At 47.7% G+C, this 19,542-nt stretch overlaps 2 protein-coding genes across 6 annotated transcripts in view; one reads left to right on the top strand and one right to left on the bottom strand.

The window, feature by feature from the left end:
* LOC108162393 (insulin-like growth factor-binding protein complex acid labile subunit) overlaps positions 1-19,542 on the top strand; it is a 47,594-nt gene that overhangs the window by 7,014 nt on the left and 21,038 nt on the right. For both annotated transcript variants that reach the window (XM_017297113.2, XM_017297114.2), the window contains exons 2-3: positions 5,706-5,774; positions 13,124-13,144. The gene's annotated coding sequence lies outside the window, so the exon portion shown is untranslated. The remainder of the gene's footprint in view (positions 1-5,705; positions 5,775-13,123; positions 13,145-19,542) is intronic.
* Positions 9,772-19,542, bottom strand: part of LOC108162401 — a 41,024-nt gene continuing 31,253 nt past the window's right edge. Inside the window, exons 2-4 of one of the 4 annotated variants that reach the window (XM_033393677.1) lie at positions 10,525-10,563; positions 10,435-10,466; positions 9,772-10,393 (exon numbers count right to left, since the gene is read on the bottom strand). In XM_033393677.1, the coding sequence (XP_033249568.1) occupies positions 9,817-10,380 (564 nt within the window). In that variant the 5' untranslated portion in view covers positions 10,381-10,393; positions 10,435-10,466; positions 10,525-10,563 and the 3' untranslated portion in view covers positions 9,772-9,816. Of the gene's footprint in view, positions 10,394-10,434; positions 10,564-19,542 lie in introns of all 4 variants that reach the window. The other 3 variants (XM_033393676.1, XM_017297126.2, XM_017297125.2) reach the window with 3 other exon arrangements.

Here is a 19,542-nt window from a genome sequence, read left to right as displayed (position 1 = left end):
GAATCTCCTTGGACCAAGTCGCACCCGCAGCCCCCCCCCCCCCCCCCCAAATGTTGCACGTTTAATGGCGAAAACTCTTTTTGCACTTTGAATAATTGCACGTTCGGTCGGGTGGCCGGGGATAAATGTCCTGCGGCCACGTGTCGAAACGTGACTGGAGGAGCCCACGCTGGGCCTCCGTCTGGCAGCCTAATTTTCATTAGGGCCACATTTTTCATTCCATCCAACAAGTTATTCAATTTCGGATTTCGTCTCGGCTTCAATTTGGCAACAATGATTTTTCTTTGGGGTCTTTGGCTTACCAAATGTGTTGTGTGTGTGTGTGTTTTCGGGGAAAAAGTCAAGGAAACGACTCAGAGAATGCCCTGTAGTACCTCCCCTTCGGTAGGGGCTGATCCCCCGTCTCGGACCCGGAGAGGGCCCGGGAAGGAGGCCCCCAGCAGCCGCAAACAAAACGAAGAAGGAGACGTCAGAAAACTCTGACGAAAATATACAATACAGCAGCAGTACATATGTACTTTATATATATATAAAAGTGTGTGTAGGTGGGTGGGGGGGACTGTTACAAATGGCGAACTGAAAATACAATTTGAGGCAAGTGTAGCGAAAATATTGTGGTAAATACTTTAAATTTAATGTAAGTGGAAAGTGCCAGTGGAAAGTGGAAAGTGCGCCTCTGGTTCTCTGCGAAGAGAGAGAGAGAGAGAGAGAGAGAGAGGGAGAGAGAGAGAGAGGGAGAAGCATGCACAGCGCACAGAGAGAACAAGTGTTTGGGCAATATTTTCATAATTAATGGAACGTGCACTGAGTGGCCGACTCCGAGGACGACTCCGAGTCCGAGTCCATCAAGGAAATAATTACAATTTGAGGTGCCGCATGCCAACATTGCGGTAAATACAATTAAATATAAATAAAGATCGGGCCAGGCCGGCGGCTTTCGGGGCATGTGTGAAACGGATTGCGGTTTATCGAACGTCAGGCATCAGCCTCAGCCTCAGCCATACAGCAATTTCTTTGCGGTCTGCCACCAAGGCTACAATCAGCTTTGAAGTGCAATTGTCTAGAAAAGGATTTGAATAGGAAATAGGAAGTTTGTTTGGCGAATAAACGTATCAAATAAATGTGCAAGTAATCAGCTTTAAAGAGCAAGATTCTTCTGAGGGTTTTTTGGGTAATTTTCGATGCTGTTTTGGCTCCACTTTCGCCTGCAGGAAGCTCCGTTTAACCTCCGCCAATCTTTAAGCAATTACAATACTCGCAGCGAAGGATGAAAATTTCATAATTACCTTAAACGGCCAGCGGCATTAAAAAAGGAAGCCCAGCCACAAAGCGGGCTCCTCGCCAGCCTCCACCCCCCGACCACGCACAGCGGAAAACACAAGAATCTCCACGGGAACCGCAAGGACGAGGCTGCTTATCTATGTGCATAAGTTATGAGGGGCCGGGGCTGGGGCCAGGGCCAGGAGCTGTTCACCGTTAAAACGTGTTCGGTGTCACGTTGGACACGGCTCCCGCTGCCACTCCTCTTTTTGGCTCAAGCAAGCACTCGGTACATTTAAAATAGCTGAATAAAATGTTAACATGCTAAAGGGAACACATTAACACATATTCACAATTAAGGACAGCAAGACGAGGGCTCCATGCATTCACGGGCCCCCCCGCACCGACTGACAGAGGGATAGACACTTCCAGGACGGTCCCAGGAGCTTATAAAATTAAACAACAGAGAGAATCGGAGTCCGTTTTCCGGCTTGCTTAATGCAGAGTCGAGCCGAGAGCCAAGTGACCGCAATACGAGCCCCCGCAGCAGGCGGACTGGACCGCAAAACCTTTATGGCCGAGCACACACACACCCCAGTATGGGGGGGCGGGGGTGTTGCAAGTGCAGCAGGGACATCCTTGGCTTGGCTTATGCTAGCAACTTCCCAGCAGCGGCCTCGAGCTCTTGGCTCGTAATTCCAGGCAACCTCTTTACGCATTGTTAATTTTTTATGGCCAAAACGAAAATTTGCACTCAAGATTTATGTGCCAGTGGACAAAGTGCTCCACTGCCAAACGCCGAAGCAACAAAATTGGAACTAGAGCCGGACGGAGAGTCAGAAAAGGTAGAGCCAGTCCTCGGCTCACTCTCCCCCTCTCTCTCTCTCTCTATCCAATTTCCTATATGCCAACTATTTTCAGTAGCTAAATCATTCCTGATTTGTTGGCCCTTGGCATCGCATTTGAATTTAATTTTTTAGAAATGTTTGGTCCCCACAAACACCGCAAAAGTTCCGAATTAGGGGAGCAGCAGTTGGCAGGGCTTGCCAGCAACCGAATTCAATTAATACCAGAAGCCAGAAAAATCAAAGATCTCCTCCGTGCGGTGACCACATGTCAGGGACCCGACTGCAGGCCTCCATGGCCCATCGATCAGCCCGCACAGTGGACCGCAGAAGTTTGTTTACCGGCCAGGAAGGCCGCAATATTTATGTGCATCGGACGGGGCATTCATTTCATTTGGCCAGCACTTGCTAATGCATCTCTGACCCAAATAGCGCCCACTATTTTTGGCTCCCGAGAGGCGTTCGGGAGGAAGAACCTCCTTTAAAAGACTTTAAAGACTTGCCAGGCTCCGCTTTATGCGGGATCCAATCAATTTCTGTTTAAGGCTTCGGCTGTCATAACTTTACAGCGAATACGAGTATTGATTGATGGCCAGGGGGGGCTGCTGATACAGTGCCCTGCCGTGTGTCTGGCAGACCTTTTCAATTAGTAATTTTAATTATGTTGAACCTGCCGCACAATGTTGCCCTTTGTTTGACTGTTTGTTTGCGGAAATTGAGCGCAGCATTCGGGCCTGGCCAACTTCTATTTGGGTCACACACTGAGAAGGACAAACAAATCGGTTGTCCCGATTGTAATGCTCCATACAATGTCCTGCCCGGACGTTCGATTGAATGTCGCCCATTAGCATTTGATTTGCATAACGGCATATTTGCATGGCGGGGTATCAATTGCAATATTTAATTTACATTAAGCCTCCACAGCCGTTTAACTGGGCCCGAAATGGCCGCCTTAATTGGCCATTCATCGGTTGAACTGGGAAACAATGGGAAACAATGGGAGACAAGGACGACATTGAATCAAAAACATTGCTGATGCATTATAAATATGCTTTCAGGGAACGGCTGTTAAATATTCTCCGGGAGAATGTTTCCTAATGGCTTTTCCGTCTCCTGAGAGCAGCTAAGTGGCTGCTCGCATTTCGGGCTTTCGGGTTTTCAGATTTGTTTGCGACTCCTCCGATCGATTACACATTTCGATTCGGGCTAATAACGCCTACGAGGCACTCGGAAAACTCGACTTTATTTTTATCTGCAGCCCGAGACCGCACGACACTCGTTTCGGCAACATATTTGCACAAAATCCATTTCAATTTCCAGCCATTAGTGTCGCCGTTTAAAAGTGGCAGCAAAAAGTTTTGTTTTCACGCTTTGGCATTAAAAGAAAACAGTTGGCCCAGAAATTCGAACCGAACAAAAAAAAAGTGGCAGCAAAGTTTTGCAGTTTTGTCTGCAGTGCCCCCGCCTCCTCCTTCCCCCCTGCCACAATGGGGCTTTCTCCTGCGTGGCCATTTTTCAACTTTTGCTGTTTTTCGGTTTTCGGCTTTCGGTTCTCCTTTGTTTGTTTGTTTGGCGGCGAAAAAATTAAATGAAAATAACAGCAGTAATGAAATAGAAATAAGCGTACACTGACTCGTCTGCCAATCGAACGGGGGCCACAAAACTTTGGCCATCATCGTGGCACATGTGGGATGGAGGCAGGAGGCAGGAGGCACGGGGCTCGGGGGCTCTCGGGGTCTATGAAAGATATTCTTGATCAACTGAAAGTGAAACTTTATGCTGACAAACTTTTTAACTGCTCGACAATTAGTCATAAAAGTATGCTCGCACAGCAGAGAGTGTCCTTTGTCCTTTGTCCTTTGGCTGAGGCCGGGATAAGAGGGATTTGCAATTTGTTGATGTAATCCCAGAGTCGAGCATCCCTTGGGGACTTTGCTTTTAAGATTTTCGAAACAAAAATCTCTAATCTGCTGAGAGTTTTCGCCACACACTGCAGCAGTTTTTGACTTTGCATTCCGCCTAATCCCCCTGCGGACGCCGCACCACGCAATGCTCTTTAATTTAATTAAAAATATCTCTTTTTCGTTTGGCTTCGTGTTTTCCAAAAAGTTTCCACTCTTTGCCAAAGCAAAAAAATATGACTAACGACGGGGCAGACACGCCTACACCTCGGAGCTCTCTCTCTCTCTCTCTCTGGGCCAGCATCAGCATCAGGACTCGGCTGGATCCAGGAGTGTGGCAGTCATCCACGTGCCGGCAGTGCCTTTGTTGCTGCTGTTACCACAGTGGGTCATATGGGTCAAGTGGTGGGTCAAGTGAGGACTGGGAGCCCTAGCTGGGAATAGAACACAGGCAGGGGCTGTGGAGCTGTGACTGGGGCTGGGGCTGGGGCTGGAGCTGGGGGGTTCGTTGCGGTCTCTCTTGTCGTGGCACGGGTTAAGTGGTTTTTAATGAAAGTTAGCATCCGGTTTAATGCAACTTGTTGTTGCTAATAGGCTTATGGGCGGCGGCGGCGGCAGGGGGGGGGGGGGGGACCAGACCCATCAAACAGCCGCAGCGAACTTTGACCCAGACAAAACTAAAACTTGGCTTAAATCCGGCATTAGTCGAGGCTTTAAGGACACTCCTCATTAATTGTTTTGGCTTTCGAGGCATCCCCGATTTATGATCAAAGGACCTTCCCTCCTGCCCCGTCCGTTTGTGTATCTTTTCCCCTTTGTCTCGCTCTGTGGCGCACTTTTTGCGGCACTTTTTCAGTTGATTTCCGGACCCCCATGCTTCCTGATCGGAATCCTGTATTTCCTGTACGTCCATTACGAATTTTAAATGCAATTCTGCTTTGTTGTTCTCCGCCTTTTTATTTACAAAAATATTATGGTAGGCAAAAAGCTTTGAAGTTGGGCAAAAATGATTTGCCTGAGGGCTTGCTTAGGGGGTTTTTATTTTTTAGATATTTATATCCACGGAAATGGTTTCACTCAATGAAAGATAGTTACGGAACCATTATAGTTCTTATTTAAAGCTAATTTTGTGGCCACATGAGGGGCCAAGGGCTAAGGGGACTATCTTCCAGATCCCATGCTGTGCTGGCATTTTCCTCAATGAGAAGCTACAGCCTCTAATCCCAACGACCCTCCCGCCTCTCTGGAAATACTGTAAATTAATTTATTTAGCCAAACATTTAATAAACACTGAACAGATTTACATCTGCAACATTTGTCTCCCTTAGCCGCCAGCCGCCTGCTGGCTGTGGCCAGGGGCTGGCTCTGGATATTCGGGGGAATTCCCCAATGATTTGGGGGCCTGCTTGGCATGCCTGGGCGCTCAGTGATTTTAATTAACATTTCTGATTCTGCGGCTTGCCAGAGCAGGGCTCCACCTCGGTCCGTGGCGTGGCTTTATTAGCACACACCTGTGCAGGCCCCATGTGGCATGTCTCTGGGGCGGGCTCTAATTGAATTGCTACTTGCTTAATTAAGTACAGAGATAACCTTGTTGCTGATTAAGATTTTGTCAACATTTAATTCATTTAATTCGGCTTGATTAATGCACTTTAATCTCCATATATTGTATCTCCCTCTCTCTCTCTCTGAATTGCAGACGGACAGAGCCCATTTCTGATTCAGAGTTCAACGAGTTGAAGGTTCAACAAACGCAAAGCGAGAGAGGGTAAGTTGTGGCATTTGCTTTCGCAGAGATTGCTTTGACAGCATTCCCGGAGAGCTGCTTTGACAGCTGCATTCAGTCAACTATCCATCTATCTAACCATCTATCTATCTATCTTGTGCTTTTATCAATCATTTCTTACGTTCTCGTATTTAAAGAAAATATTTTCTATAAATTTCCAAATCTATTGACCCACAAAATGTTGCCGGAGCGAGGCTCTTGGCAACCGAATCGGCGGCCAATCCCAACTTGTTCAACAATATGCTGAAGACCATGGCTCAAAGGCGAAACCCGATAGCCGGCGAAAGAAAGGAATGGCCGCAATGCGAAAAGAAATCCAATACCAAAGCACAAAATGACTGCCAGCTAGAGCTCCAGATCGGATGCGGAAACGTATTCTTCGTTTGTGTGTGTGGGTGTGTGGCACGGACTTCAGTGGGGGTTGTGGGGGTGTTCGACATCCTTAATCAAACATATGAGAAATCAAATTATGAGCCAGCACACACACACACACATGAAATGTAGGGACATATGCACTTAAGGGGCTGCAGAATATTGGAACAGAATAGAGGATTACCTCTTTCTTTTGGGGCCTGAAGAATGGAGAGACTTTCCAAAGAGACTGAGGCCCTTAGAAGCCTGATATACCCCTTGACGTCTGGGGTATCAGTCAGCAGTGCAGGCAGGCCGCCCACACAGTCTTGGCCTGGCTCTGGCACTGGTAGCCGGCTGCCTAACTGATGAAGTTGATAATGATAAAGAGGTCAGATAAGATACGCCTGGGAAATGCCTTCAAATGAAAGGCTGAGACATGGCACAAGGAGCCAAGAAGGAGAAGGCGAAGAAGGAAGGAAGAAGCAACATAAATTATGAAAAGAAATTTTCATGCATGTGCATAAGGAAACGAGGCAGCGTCGTATCCTTGGCACTGCTATCAGCCTCGTCGTCGTCGTCGTCGTCTCTCGTAATTAATTTGATTTCATTCATTCCAGTCAGGGAAATGCGAAAGCGAACAAAACAGCGAAAGTTAAATTAATTGAAAGAGCACAAACACTCCGGAAAGGCAAGGCATTCCGCGACTGCCTACCGCCTACTGCACAATCATAATTTCCAGCAAGTTGAGGGCTTAAAGAGGCGGCGCTCTTGCTGGATGTTCGCCTCCATTGAGCCAACAACAGCTACAGCTACAGCTCGAGCTTACCCGAACCAAAAGTCCTGCCATCTCCGATGTCCGATGTCCTCTGTTCTTTCCCTCCACAGCCCGGGCGTGTCGACATTGGTAATAAAGCGCTCACTTGCATTTGGCCAGGACGGTGTGAGGGCGAGTGCGAGTGTGCGTCTGAGAGCCCCGTTTATGTATGCATACGAGTGTATGTGTGTGTGCCCGAATGAGGTTAAGAGCTTAATGAGTGCTGACAAGGCAACCTGTAGTTGACATATGACATTTTTATGTGCCCCGAAGCCTTCGCAACAAGGGTTTCCTATTAATACACATCTCTGGGCCCGGAGCCCAGCCTCCCCTCCCCACCGCCTCCGCCCACCGCCCCCCGCCCCTAGGTAAATGCTAAGGTTTCGACTTAATTAGTGCCATGAGTTAGCCCCGTCTTTATGATAGTTGTTCGAGAAGCCAGCGAGCGAGCGGGATAGAGAAATGTGGCACAATTTTGGGTCTCGTATTTTGGGGGGTGCTCTGGGAATCAGGCAGGAGATAATCATTGGGCACAGATATTTATGTGCCACTCGAAGCCTGTGAAATGTGTTGATTAGCTGATACACAAATCGAATGAAACTTTTGGTGGGAGAAGGGTTCAAGGAGGAGCAAACACCTCCCTCGTGGATATGGCCTTGTATCCCGCTCCCTGAAGGCAGCTCCTCGTTTGCTTTAATAGATTTTATTTACCTTTGATGGCCACCCACTCCCGCTTGGCAATTAGTCGCAACAAGTCAACAAGTTATGTAGTTGACGTTGCAACGTTGCAGCGTGGCTGGCGGCTGGTGGCTGGTGGCTGGTGGCTGGTGGCCAGAACAACATGTAAATACACCTACCAGCGGCAGCAGCAGCTCCCGCCTGCCATGGCCACGATGAGTGACCACTGGACCATTTTGTAGTCAGCCACGTTGTTTGGCATTGTTGACCACTCGTGGCGATTGTTTATCTGGCTCTCACTCTGATGTTGCTTTAGTTGTTGCTGTGGCTGTCGCTGCTGTTGATATTGCAAGCTGATGACATTAATTGTTACGTTTTCCCTTTTGCTACCATTGTAGTTAGTATCCGCACTGGTGCTGGTGCACTCGAAGCTTCTGCTGTGACGATTATTTACCCCGTTGTGCATTTAACGCCTGGCTGGATGCAAGTTTTAGCTTACCATTTCGGTGGACACAGTGGAGTCCCTCACCGAGCCACTGGCATATCAATTTCGCTAACACGCTCTTGATTTATTAGCCCGAGCTGGCAGCCCGCAAACCCGCAGCCCGCATTAGTTTTAACGACAGAGAGGGGCGGCAGGGGCGGGCAGAGCCCTGCTCTGTTAGACAGTTTTAATTAAATTTTAATTAATTATTCATTATGCAGTCGTTGGCCTCCTGTTCGGAGTGCTGCCAAAAATGTATAACCAAAAGTGTGTTGCATATTTTACAACAGACTGGGGGCCAATAGGCCGAGTCCTGCTGGGTGTAGGGGATACATCTTGAGGTGCTGCAAGAGGTTGCGCCTCTCGGGGCCCTTTGGAAAGGTGAGAAACGAAGATGAAGGTCTTCCAGCATAAGCAGAAACCTTTAAAGTCAAAGAATCTTCAAAAATATTGTGTACTTTTCATGGACAAAAAATGAATCAAGGACTTGGGACTCTTTTTGGACCATTTCCCACCTGAAAAGGTCTGAGTTTTGACGAATTTGCCACCCGAAAAGGCAAGATATACGACTAGATATGAGTGTGTGATGAGGGATTTATATCTGTTCAAGTCCGTATGTATTCCCCGGCCTTAGCTGATCTTCTTTTTACTCCATTGAATGCCTCTTTGGGACCACATTAATTACGTTGAACAATTGTGATGAGCAGTGTCCACTAATTGAGTGCCAAATGGTGGGGTTCACAGGTCAATTGCACGCACTGCACATCGCCCCAAACTTGAGCAAATCATTTGACAGACAAGCGGCAGCAACTACAGCTACAACTACAGAGGAGGGGGGGAAACAACGTGCGTGCAACATCAACAAGTTCATTAAAAAAGTTAGCACAAAAGCAAAGGCAGAGGCAGCAAAAAGCGCTCGACTGGAGCGAGGCGGAGGCCCAGCCCCCGCAAATGTGACGCTTCACTAGAACTTTGCAGAATTCGCTTTTTTTCCGCCCTCCTCCACCCCACACATGCCCCCTCTTGGCTCTATTCTATCTGTAGTTTTACACACCTAAGAGGGGGGGAACGGAAACGATGCTCATTTGTGTGCGACCACAAAATGGGGGCTAAATGGAGGCTATGGAGGCGGTCAGGGGAAGAGTAAATGCTGGTGATTAACTTAAGGACACCGCAAAGGGACGGAACGAATGCGAAAACAATCAGGTAAACGGCTACCCTGGACAGCCTGGATACCCTGGGGAAGGCTTGACGGGGTCACACAGGGAATAGTGTCCCTCGTGGTGGAGAAGGAGGCTGTGTCTGTGAAAAGGAGGATCAATTGCCAGCTGATTCCCAAGTGGTGCCTGTACAGGTCGTACAGCCCAAGAAGGCCGGGAACACGACTGCCTAAGACCTCAAAGAGGTCTCCTATGCATGAGAATGATCAAATGCTTGATGCGGTTAATGATCCATGGGATATCTGTGGTTCTGTAGACCTACATATCATCAAAAACTGTATGCACCGAAGCTTCATGGCTTCAAAGCTCCCTCACAGTCCCTAAGATCGGTCCAAGTGGAAGCTAGAGCTCGACCGTCCACCCAAGAATCCTAATGGGGGTTCGAATAGCCCCACTGGTCGAAAACTGTGATCAAATAAAATACTAGAGTTTTCTTTAAAGCCAAGAGAGGCTGGCAAACCGAGCATTTCCAGGCTAGTGCTCCTGTCCCGCGCATTGGCACTGGCATTGGCATTTATTCTTGGAACTCTTCAAAATCGCCTTAATTTTAGTTGTCCGAACTTTGGGTTTCTCGAAACTGGCGAGCAGCTCCTTGAACGACTCCAGCAACATGCCACAAGTGCGGAAGAGGGCCTTGTGCAGCCTGTACTCCTCGTGGGTGGCCTGGGCGACGATCTTCGTCCAGTAGAACAGCCCCAGGCCCACGGTGATGGCCTCCAGTTCCACGTAACGATTGCCGTCTATCCCAGCGACGAGGCGCAGGAAGATGTCGACGGTGTTCTCGAACTTGATCCAGAAGAGCGCCACGGGTATCTCGGCGATGAGGTAGACGCAGATGGTCTCCAGCATAGTCCTGAACAGCTTGGCCTTGCGGAACCACTTCTTGGGCAGTATCTCGTTGCCGTACAGCAGGTCCATCATGGCCAGAAAGAAGACGAGGCTGCCCCAGTAGGCCCGGTCCTCGTAGACCTTAACGGGCGAGTAGTCCGCCGTTAGGTGCAGGTAGCAGGCGAACAGAATGGGTGATAGTTTGGTCATGGCTACAGAGGGGCTACACTATAGATAGGTAGGCGAGATCTAATGGGTACTTACTTATTGTGGAAACACTTCGGTGCTGAAGTGAACTGCAAGAAACCTTTCAACACTCGAATTGTGTGATTTTTTTGGGTCTTCAATACTTACTCTTGAATTTATTTGAATCAAATACAAAATGTGATGTTTCTGTCAATGAAATGGGGTTCAAAGTTTTAGTAAAATGGAGGTGATAGGGTTACAGATAGGGTTGCTTCCATTTGGAGTAAGCTCCTGTGATTTTTAAAGGTCTAAAGTTTGACTTCCTTCAACTAAATCCAGCCCCACCCCCCTCTCTATGCTATCAATTCAATGGCCCGCTGAGGGTGTCAGTCGAAACCGGAAATGACGTTGCAATTGAATTGTGAGCAGTACAAAGGTGCACAGATGTGCAGTGGAAGCGATTCCCATAGGGGTGTACATGTTCCACAGATACTTACTCGTGCCCCCTCATTCGTATCCGCATTTCGTTGCAGGTTAATGGCGCCAGCGAGAGCCAGAGACCAGCAGCCTGCAAAGTGGGCCAGCACTGGCCCTTTTCTTTGGCCGGAAGTTTGCGGTGGGAAATTTCATTTATGCTGACACTTGACTTGCCCATCGCCCGCCTTTCCCCGGGGGAGTATTGTTTTTTGCGCTCTCCCTTCTGGCCGGGGGCTTAATTTGCTGCAAATAAATAATGGAAACAGACGTTGCCGGCTGCCGGTTCGATTTGGCCTTGGCGGAAGTGGCCCTGGTGTCCAATGAAGTTTGTATTATGTTCGAGTTGTGCACTTTTTCCATTTCCTCCTTCGGGGCCGAGAACATTAGAGCGGAAACGTGTTGACTGGGCAGCAGCAAGCCGGAGGAGGAGGATGAGGAGCAGCGCACAAGTCGCAGGATGTTGCCAGGGCACGGATCTGAGGGCCAATAGACGGGGATGGCTTTTGTTGCCGGGCTCCTCTTCCACCTCCCTTGATTTGGACATTGACTGGCTTTGCTTGGCTCTGCTCTGCTCTGCTCCTCTGCCCTTGTTAAAGAGACAATTTAATTGTTTTGTAATTGCCAAGACTTTTTCAGCGAGCTCTGATTTATGCGCTGTGGCTTTGGGGTCGAGCAGGGTTGAGTGACGGCAGGCGGAGACCCCCAAAGGTCAGCCCAACAATCGCTGGCCAAAGGCCACAGCAGCTCATCAAAACTGCAGACCTTTCTGCAATATTGATGCGGAATTTGCAGAGCGACAGACGGATTAAAAGCGACTGTTCGGAATATTTAAATCCCCACTGGAATCGCAAGCGAGCACATTAAATATTTAACAGGTGTCTATTTCGGCCCGGGCTGCACTCTAATTAATGTCGAAACGTGTGCAACAGGCCATAAATCCGAATCCGAATCGAAAAATAGGTTAATGTGTTCTCCGGCCTTGCCCCCCCGGGAGGCAGGCCCTTGGCTGGCCATAAATCTCCGCCTGCGGCTCTGCAAGTGCAACATTTATCTAGAGAACTTTTAGGCGCAACACGAGCTGCTCTTCGAGTGGATGTAAACACACGCGTGGCACGTGGATCTGCAGCAAGTTCTCTAAAGGATTGCACTGCGTGTAATTGCCTGCCAACCCGCTCTCTGGGCCCTACAAAAGTTTCCTCTGTGCGCTCCACAAATAAAGTTAGTCAAACTGATTAACTCTCGGCTCGGCTCGGCTTGGGCTCTCCTTCGCTTGATTCTCAGAAGCTGCTGGGGCCCCGGAATTCCGGCTGCTTGTTGCGGCATAATTGAATTCCCCAGACGCTGCCAAAGCCCCATCAAAATTACACTAAAGCCCCTCCCGGTCCCCGTCCCCGTCCCCCTCCCGGCCCCCCTTTTAATGAGAGTTTGTGTAACGCCGGCATTTGCTGCTTAATACAATTTTAATGGAATATTGCGCTGCTCTTTGCAGTTGCATTAAAATCCAATTGCATTTTGTCAGACGCCCCCTGACCTCGCCCGTCCCCATAAATCTCTCCCGCCCCCCAGGGCTCCCTCTCGACGCGTCAATGTCGCGCTCCCGGCTCTTGTCATTTGGACGGTGTTTTAGTTTCGGTTTTAGTGCCACGCCCACAAGCAGACAGTCGGTCTGGGGCTGCCAGTCGGTGGCTGGGCTAATTCTGCCATTGTCCATGATGAATGGCTGGCGAAATGCATTTATGTACAGACTCCCAGTCGCTGGTGGGTCTGGGTTTATCCTCGATGTTGTATCTATCTATCAGGCAGCTTTGATTATGGTTTAAGCCACAGTTTACGCGTCTCTTCACTGAAGCCCCACCCCCACTTGAGCAAACATGTGCACTCCCCATTCCGCATCGCCCTCCCCCGCTGTAACACACTTTTCTTTCACATTCTCCTGCCCAATGTCAATTGCCTGCTGGCAATGCTTACAAAAGGTTATATTTATGCTGAGAGAAAGCGAAAGCCAGTGAGTGGCTGAAAAGGTTAACATTTGTCATTGAATTGGAGGTGCAGTCAAGGCGAGGCCCCTCCCGGGGCGCGCGTGGCCTTTGCTTTTGCATATTAATTCCCGAGATCCTCTCAAACGGCACTCGAGCAGCGGCAAGTGCTGTGCTCTGGCCACAAACTAATGTGAATACCCACTCGTATGTGAATTAATGTGAATACTCGTGGATAAAGCGGAGTGCTCTCTGACTAATTGAAATAATCCCAACATTAATTAACGAAGGCAATACTTTCTGTTTCGTTTCAGGAGCGAGTAACCAGAGGAAAGGTGAGTCTTGGAAAGGAATTCGGAGTCTACAAGTCCTGCCTAGCGATGAATGTCCAAATCTGGCAGATATTTGACGCACTGTCGCTCTTGGAAATTCTTTTAATTAGCCATCGAATGGAATTCCTTGTTTATTCAATCCAAAGTGGCAATTAGTGCCGCCCCCGCACTGCTCCCGCCCCCACTGGCCGTCCAATTTATGAAATGGAACACACTTTTTGATGGCCGCCCGTAAAATGGAACATAAAATTCCATAAATGCCGGCTGCTCTGGCATTCATTTCTCTAAAATCTAAAATCCATTTCTGGTACTCCCTCTCTCCACATTTTATGCCTGATTAATTCGGAGGCTGCAAAAAGGCAAATCACGAGATTACTTTTCGGAAATAAACAGAAAACAACAGAAAAATTTCCATTTAGTGGGCGAGTGACGGGGCGGAAAAGTGGGCTGGAAAAAGTTTTCCCCACACGGCTCCAGCTGGGCAAAAACCTGATGAACCCTATGTCAATGATGATGATGGGTTTTCCTTTCTTTTTGGGTATTATTTTCTTGGGCCAACTAAATTAAAAAAGTTTCCTCGTGGGGCCATCGCTTATAATGAGCTTGTCGTGCCTCCGATATTCCTCAGATATTCCTCAGATATTCCTCTAATAAATGCCAATGACTTCTGCTGTGAAACAGTTTTTAATTGGCAATATCCCGGCGGCAGCAATTCTTCATCTGTGTTTGTCTGCAAAGTTTTCCAGCTCGACTCCGAAATGTTTGATTAATGCGAAACTGCGGGGCAAATAATGAAAAATTACACTCTCCCACACATAGCACACACACCCAGAGCCAGTACAGTGCGGCACAGCACTATAAACCCACACTAAACAACTACAAACACACACTACGCCGCCGTAAAGCGTGCGGTGCTCGCTTTTGGGCGCTGTTAAATATAAAATTCTATGAATTTGTACGTACATCATTTGAAAATCGTAAAACTTGCCAGTGTTCCAGGCCACCACTGCGGTTACGTATACGTAATATTTGGTGAGCGGTGAGTGTGTGCCGACGAGTGAGAGCTGTCATAAACAGGCCGGGAAAAGGAAAAAGGTATGCTGTCTGCGCCTCTGGTTTTTTTTATTATTTTTTTATTTCCGTGCAAAGAGCACACGCCGCTCTCCGGGAGAGGCGAGCCCCATCTTTACGTAATTATAATGCCCTGGAAAGTGCTGCTTCGCTCTCCACGATGATTACCGAGTTATTTGCCCAAGTTTATGACTCTGCAAAAGGCACAAGACTTTACAGCAGCCTGCCATGTGCACAAATTAATAATCTTCACTCAGGCAAATTAAATTTAAAATTAAATTGCCTCTGCCGCTCGGCCCAAGCTGCAAATCCCCCCAAGAACCCCCTGCAAACGGACACAAAACACAGCTTTGGCAATATTCTCGGAAACTGCTCTTAAATTGTATGCAATTCGGTTTACTCGTTCGGCGATTGAATAAATTTGGTCCCCGTAAGCGCATAATTCAAGGCTGTACTAAAAATAGCAAGGCAGTGTCCTTGTTTCGTCAGCCGAAGGATTGGATACTCTTTTATGTCGGTGCTCGAACATGAACTCACAAAACAAAGCCCGATCTCTAGATCTGAAGCGAAAAAATTACATAAAGTAGACAATTTATGTCTCGGGCTCGGGAGTGAGCGAAGATCTTTAAACCCTTTAAAAAGTGCCACAACAAAGGCTCCAAAGGTGGAGAAAGGCTTATCAAATGAAGTCCCAGAATAACACTTATGTTTGCACTCAAATTGCCATGCTTTCCGTGGTTGTAGCGATAATAATAGCGTACAATATTGTGCCTCAATTGACCTCATTGTTGGTTCATCTATAAGCCTTTTTTTAGGTGTATAATTTAGTGCGAATTTTATAATCAACTCACAAAAGTCTAGGCCTTTCTTTTAAGGTCTTAATTTTAATAGAAATTTTTACAAACGAATTCTTCAAATTTGGAGAGTTTTATCTTAAAACTGTGGGGTTTTTTTTCCGCTTAGACACTGAAGAAAACATTGGTCTTAACATTCAGTCTTTTTTCTATTTATTTATCTGATATTTTTGGTTTTATTTCTGAATTATTGGCCGCTGTTTAGCACCCCAGTTCGGCCCTTAAATTCCAAATTAAAACGAAAGAAATAAATGTGAGAGTGGGATAAAGTGACTGCTTAGATGTTTTTATATGTTTTTCTTTCCCCGTGCACGTATATTCCGTATTTTTTTAGAGTGGCCGTACAATCGGTATTCTTCTAGAGTGGCCGTACATTCATGGACTCTTGGGAAGCCGTATTGGCTGATATTTGGGTTACAATGGGGCTGCCGTACTGACTGATAGAGGACCTATAACCTATATCAGCCAATACGGCCTATATCCCACCACACAAGAGACTTTTGACTGCAGAATGGAGAGTGCTTTACTCCCCGAATTTGCCGACTGAATAATATCGGTGATTGGTGATACTTAAAATGAATTAAAGGTGTCACTTTTTGGGTATAAAATAGAATAAGTGCTATTCAGGCCGCGCTCTGCTGCGAACAGCTGCTCTGGCTAGAAAGTCCTGACTGCTTTTCATCTCTCCCTGGCATAGACCCCAGCCAAATCCAAATACCCGCCTGCAGGTGTGCAAATAGAGTCTCGCAGAGCCACTGCCAGGCTGCTAAATGGGATAATCAATATAGAGGCTAAACTGCAGGTTGACATGTGACGACAGCGTGCCAGCGAGCGACTAATGAAGGCCAGAGGGCACACACACTCCCCCCTCGTGACCGTCCCCGTCCCCGACACCCCGTCCTATCCTATCTGCCGGCTAGGGCTGGATCTGTGTGCCGTGCAAAGTCATGCAAACGAATAAAAACGCTTTTATTGTAATCCGCAATGTCAAAATGCTGCAGCGGATGTTTAGTTTAATGCCGGCCGTGTGTGGATGTACTCTTTGGGGCTCTCTATTAGCCCAGGCGAAGGGGCTTGCCCCACCTGAGCGACTTTATCGCATGCCACGCAGTTGTTTTGGCTATGCCCCCAGCTTTTTGCCCCCCCAAACTATAAAATGCCTCCTCAACACACACGCAAAGGGGGAAAGAGGGGGAAAAAAAGGTCCCAAGGTCTATTGATTATCCATTGATAAATGGTTGACATTCCTGCTGCCTTTTTGCCGGCCGAGCGTGACTGGGCCACTCTCCAGGTTAAATAGTTTAAGAATGTCTGCCACATTAAAAAACAATTTCCGCTAAATCACTTTTGCCGAGAGGAAGCCGGGAGGAAGCCGGGCGGATGCTGCGGGAAGGAAGTAGGACGTGGCAGACATGACTCGGGGGGTCGCAGGGTCTTGTGGGGAAATTTCAGCACAAAAGAAAGTATGACAGTGAAAGTAAGCAACACGAGGCCTTATGTAACAAATCAAGTGCCCGAGGGTTCATATTCTGATGCCCAGCGAATGCTTTATGTGGGGCAAAGTAGAAGAGCAAAGGCAGGGTCTATTGATTTTCAGAGAATTCCCGGAATTTATGCGAATTTATTAACAGAAAAACATTTTATCAAAGGATTGGTTGAATATTTATATTGCCAGAACTCGTGAATGATTATTCTTCAGGAGTGGCAAGGGATTACCTCTACAGAACCTCTAAAAGGTCATTCAACTGTCGGCCAGGGCCGAAAACTAAAGCTCATCCCATAGATTATACGCGCCCTGCGGCAAGGAGACGGCAGCATAAAAATCTCAAAGAAATATTAATAAAAGATGAGCGACATTAGTGCCTTGGTTTTGTTGCTTTGCAGCTTCTACCCATTACAGTTTTTCTGTGTCTGTTTTTTTTGTGTGTTTTTTGTGAATGTCCAACCCAAAACCGTAAAAGTAAAGAACAAGAAAGAAGAAAACATTTTTACTACTTCCTTTTGCTGTTGGCCAACGTCTAACCTCGAGCATTCTGTTGACCTTTTTTGAAGCTGCTCCTCGGCTTTTGGCCATTGGCTGGCGATGCTTTAAAGGGTCGACGAATGCTAAAAGAAAATGTCATAAATTTGTAACACTTTTCCTGCGGGGGAGGGGACGAGATGCTGAGCCGCCCCCTGTCCCTGGCTTGTGGCAAACAACAAGAGGCAAGGCTTGGCCTCGGGCAAACAATTTGTCACACATCCATGGCACATAAATTATACATATATACAGGCCGGAGATGGCAGGACTTGTTCGGTTTCGGTGACTCTTTTTTGAGCAAAGACTTGCGTTTGATTAATAAATTGTTTAGAGCACAAACTTAGCGACTCACCGACTTGCGGCCAATAAAATATGAAGGCCAGAAGTACAGGGTGCCCCTGCCGCTGCCTCCGAACTGGTCCTGCGCACATATGACCCTGTAATTTATGTCTGCGTTGATGTGTGTGCCTCACATAAACACATTTAACCTCCGCTGGCATTAGTAAGTTGGCCCATATGCTGCCCCCCCGCCGGTCCTCCCTCCTTTGGGTCTGCACTGCGTATGCGTAATTTGATTTTTGCGGAAGGAAACCCGTCAGGCCTTGGGGGCCCATGATTTTTATGCCTTTACACATTTGTCGCCGTTGGGCAGAACTTTTGGGGGACTCTTGCGGGTCGCCCGTTTGATTACATCTCAATCAATTGGTGGCAGTTTTATGCGTGCACATTCCGACGTCTTTCGGCTCTTCAAATGTTCATTTTTACGAGGCCCTGCGGTGGTTCTTCCTGGACCCCCCGTGGCTGGCATAAAACTTTGTTTATATCGAATTACAATTTTATTGTATTGTTTGGAGAAATATTTAAAATTGAATTTGTAGTTTTTCTGCTTCCAGGAAGCGCACTTTAAACCGAATCAATAATTATACTGCTGCCTTTAAAGGTTGCGGCATCTCTTTAAGAATTCCCATTGAAATGCCACCGACATTTGGCTGCCAAAAAAATAAAAAGCAGAATAAACAAAACGGGGGCCCTGGGGCCGAGCGCCAGTCAGAACACAATTCAATTTTGTTTAGCAAAAAATATTCTTGGTCCGAGGGTGAGGCTGGGGCTGGGGGCCGGGGCTGGAGCTGGAGCTTGGGCGCTGGCTATTTGCTTTTGGCCGCTCACTGATCTGAAAAAAAGGGCCAAGTTATTTTACAAAAATTATATTTCATCTAGCAGAAGGTACGGACGGGCCGGGGCGGGGTCAGCCCGGGAGCAGGACGAGGCCCGGCCCGGCCCGGCCCGTCGAGTGGCAGCATAATTTTCATTCAATTTCGTTCATTCGTTTAGCGTTTGCCCTGCCCGGGTCCGGCTAGATGCATTCATGGCTATTTGCCATCATTTGTGTGTTTATCCACTTAGAAATGAAGCGATTTGATTCCCCGCTAAATGAGGCGGGCAGTCGTCCTCCCCCCCGCCGATGCCCACGCAAATTAGAAGATCCCTCCGTCCTCCTGTATCTGCAGCTTCATTAAATTGTGTTGTGGTTATCCTTTGCCTTCCTTTGACTGGAAGTGCACTTTTAGCACAAATTTCCTTTTCTTGTTGGCAGGCTCTCACTCTCTTTGTTCCGACGAGCCAGGGATGCGGATGCGGATGCGGATGATGAGAACGATGCCAGGGGCTGTCGGCTCTCTCTCGGTCGTTCCACTTTGCCGGCACTAAAGTGTTAAATCGCATAATTATGTCTCTCATGGCGCGCACTCCACTAAACTGAAACTGAAAACTTTTGCAGCCGGGCAGCCCTTGGCAGCGTTTGTTCTTCGCACTTCTTGGGCCCCGAGAAGGGGCAGATGGGGCAGGCTCCTGCTGCCTCCCTCGGTATCCCTCAGTCGATCCGCCTGCGCCGCACTCATGTGACGCCCGTTGCTTTGTGCTTTTCCTTCTCGTATTTTCCTTTGCGCATTCTTTCCTGCACTTTGAGGCATTTCCTTTCGGCCATGTGTTTGCCTTGTCATCCCAGGCTTGACTTAATTATATTTTGAGTTGACTGCTTGCATTAACGGCACAAAAGGCAGACTTGGAGTAAAAAATTGTTTTTCCCGCCCGAAACACAAATACGGGAAAAGGGGGCGAAAAAGCAAAAGTTTGGCCTAAAGCTTAATGACTAAATTGAGAGCAAGTTTGGCCAACTTCTCGGCACACATTAAAGGCAAATAATTTGCATAGCCCCAGTCCCAGTCCCAGGCTCCAGTCCTCGAAAAGTATTTCACTAACTATTCGAGTGAAAGGGAGAAAAAACCAGTGTGGGGGGGAGGCTGGTAAAAGCAGCTTTAATTGTGGGACCTGCGTAAGAAAAATGGCTCGTAATAAATCTCGGCGCACACACACACACACAGCAGCCAGGGACACACGGACACACGGACACACAGCAGGCCTGGAAATGCGAGCATCCTTAAGGATAAGACCCACTA

This window comes from Drosophila miranda, chromosome 4, assembly GCF_003369915.1.
Source record: "Drosophila miranda strain MSH22 chromosome 4, D.miranda_PacBio2.1, whole genome shotgun sequence".
In the NCBI taxonomy this organism is placed as follows: domain Eukaryota; kingdom Metazoa; phylum Arthropoda; class Insecta; order Diptera; family Drosophilidae; genus Drosophila; species Drosophila miranda.
This window is presented reverse-complemented; position numbering and strand designations above follow the sequence as displayed.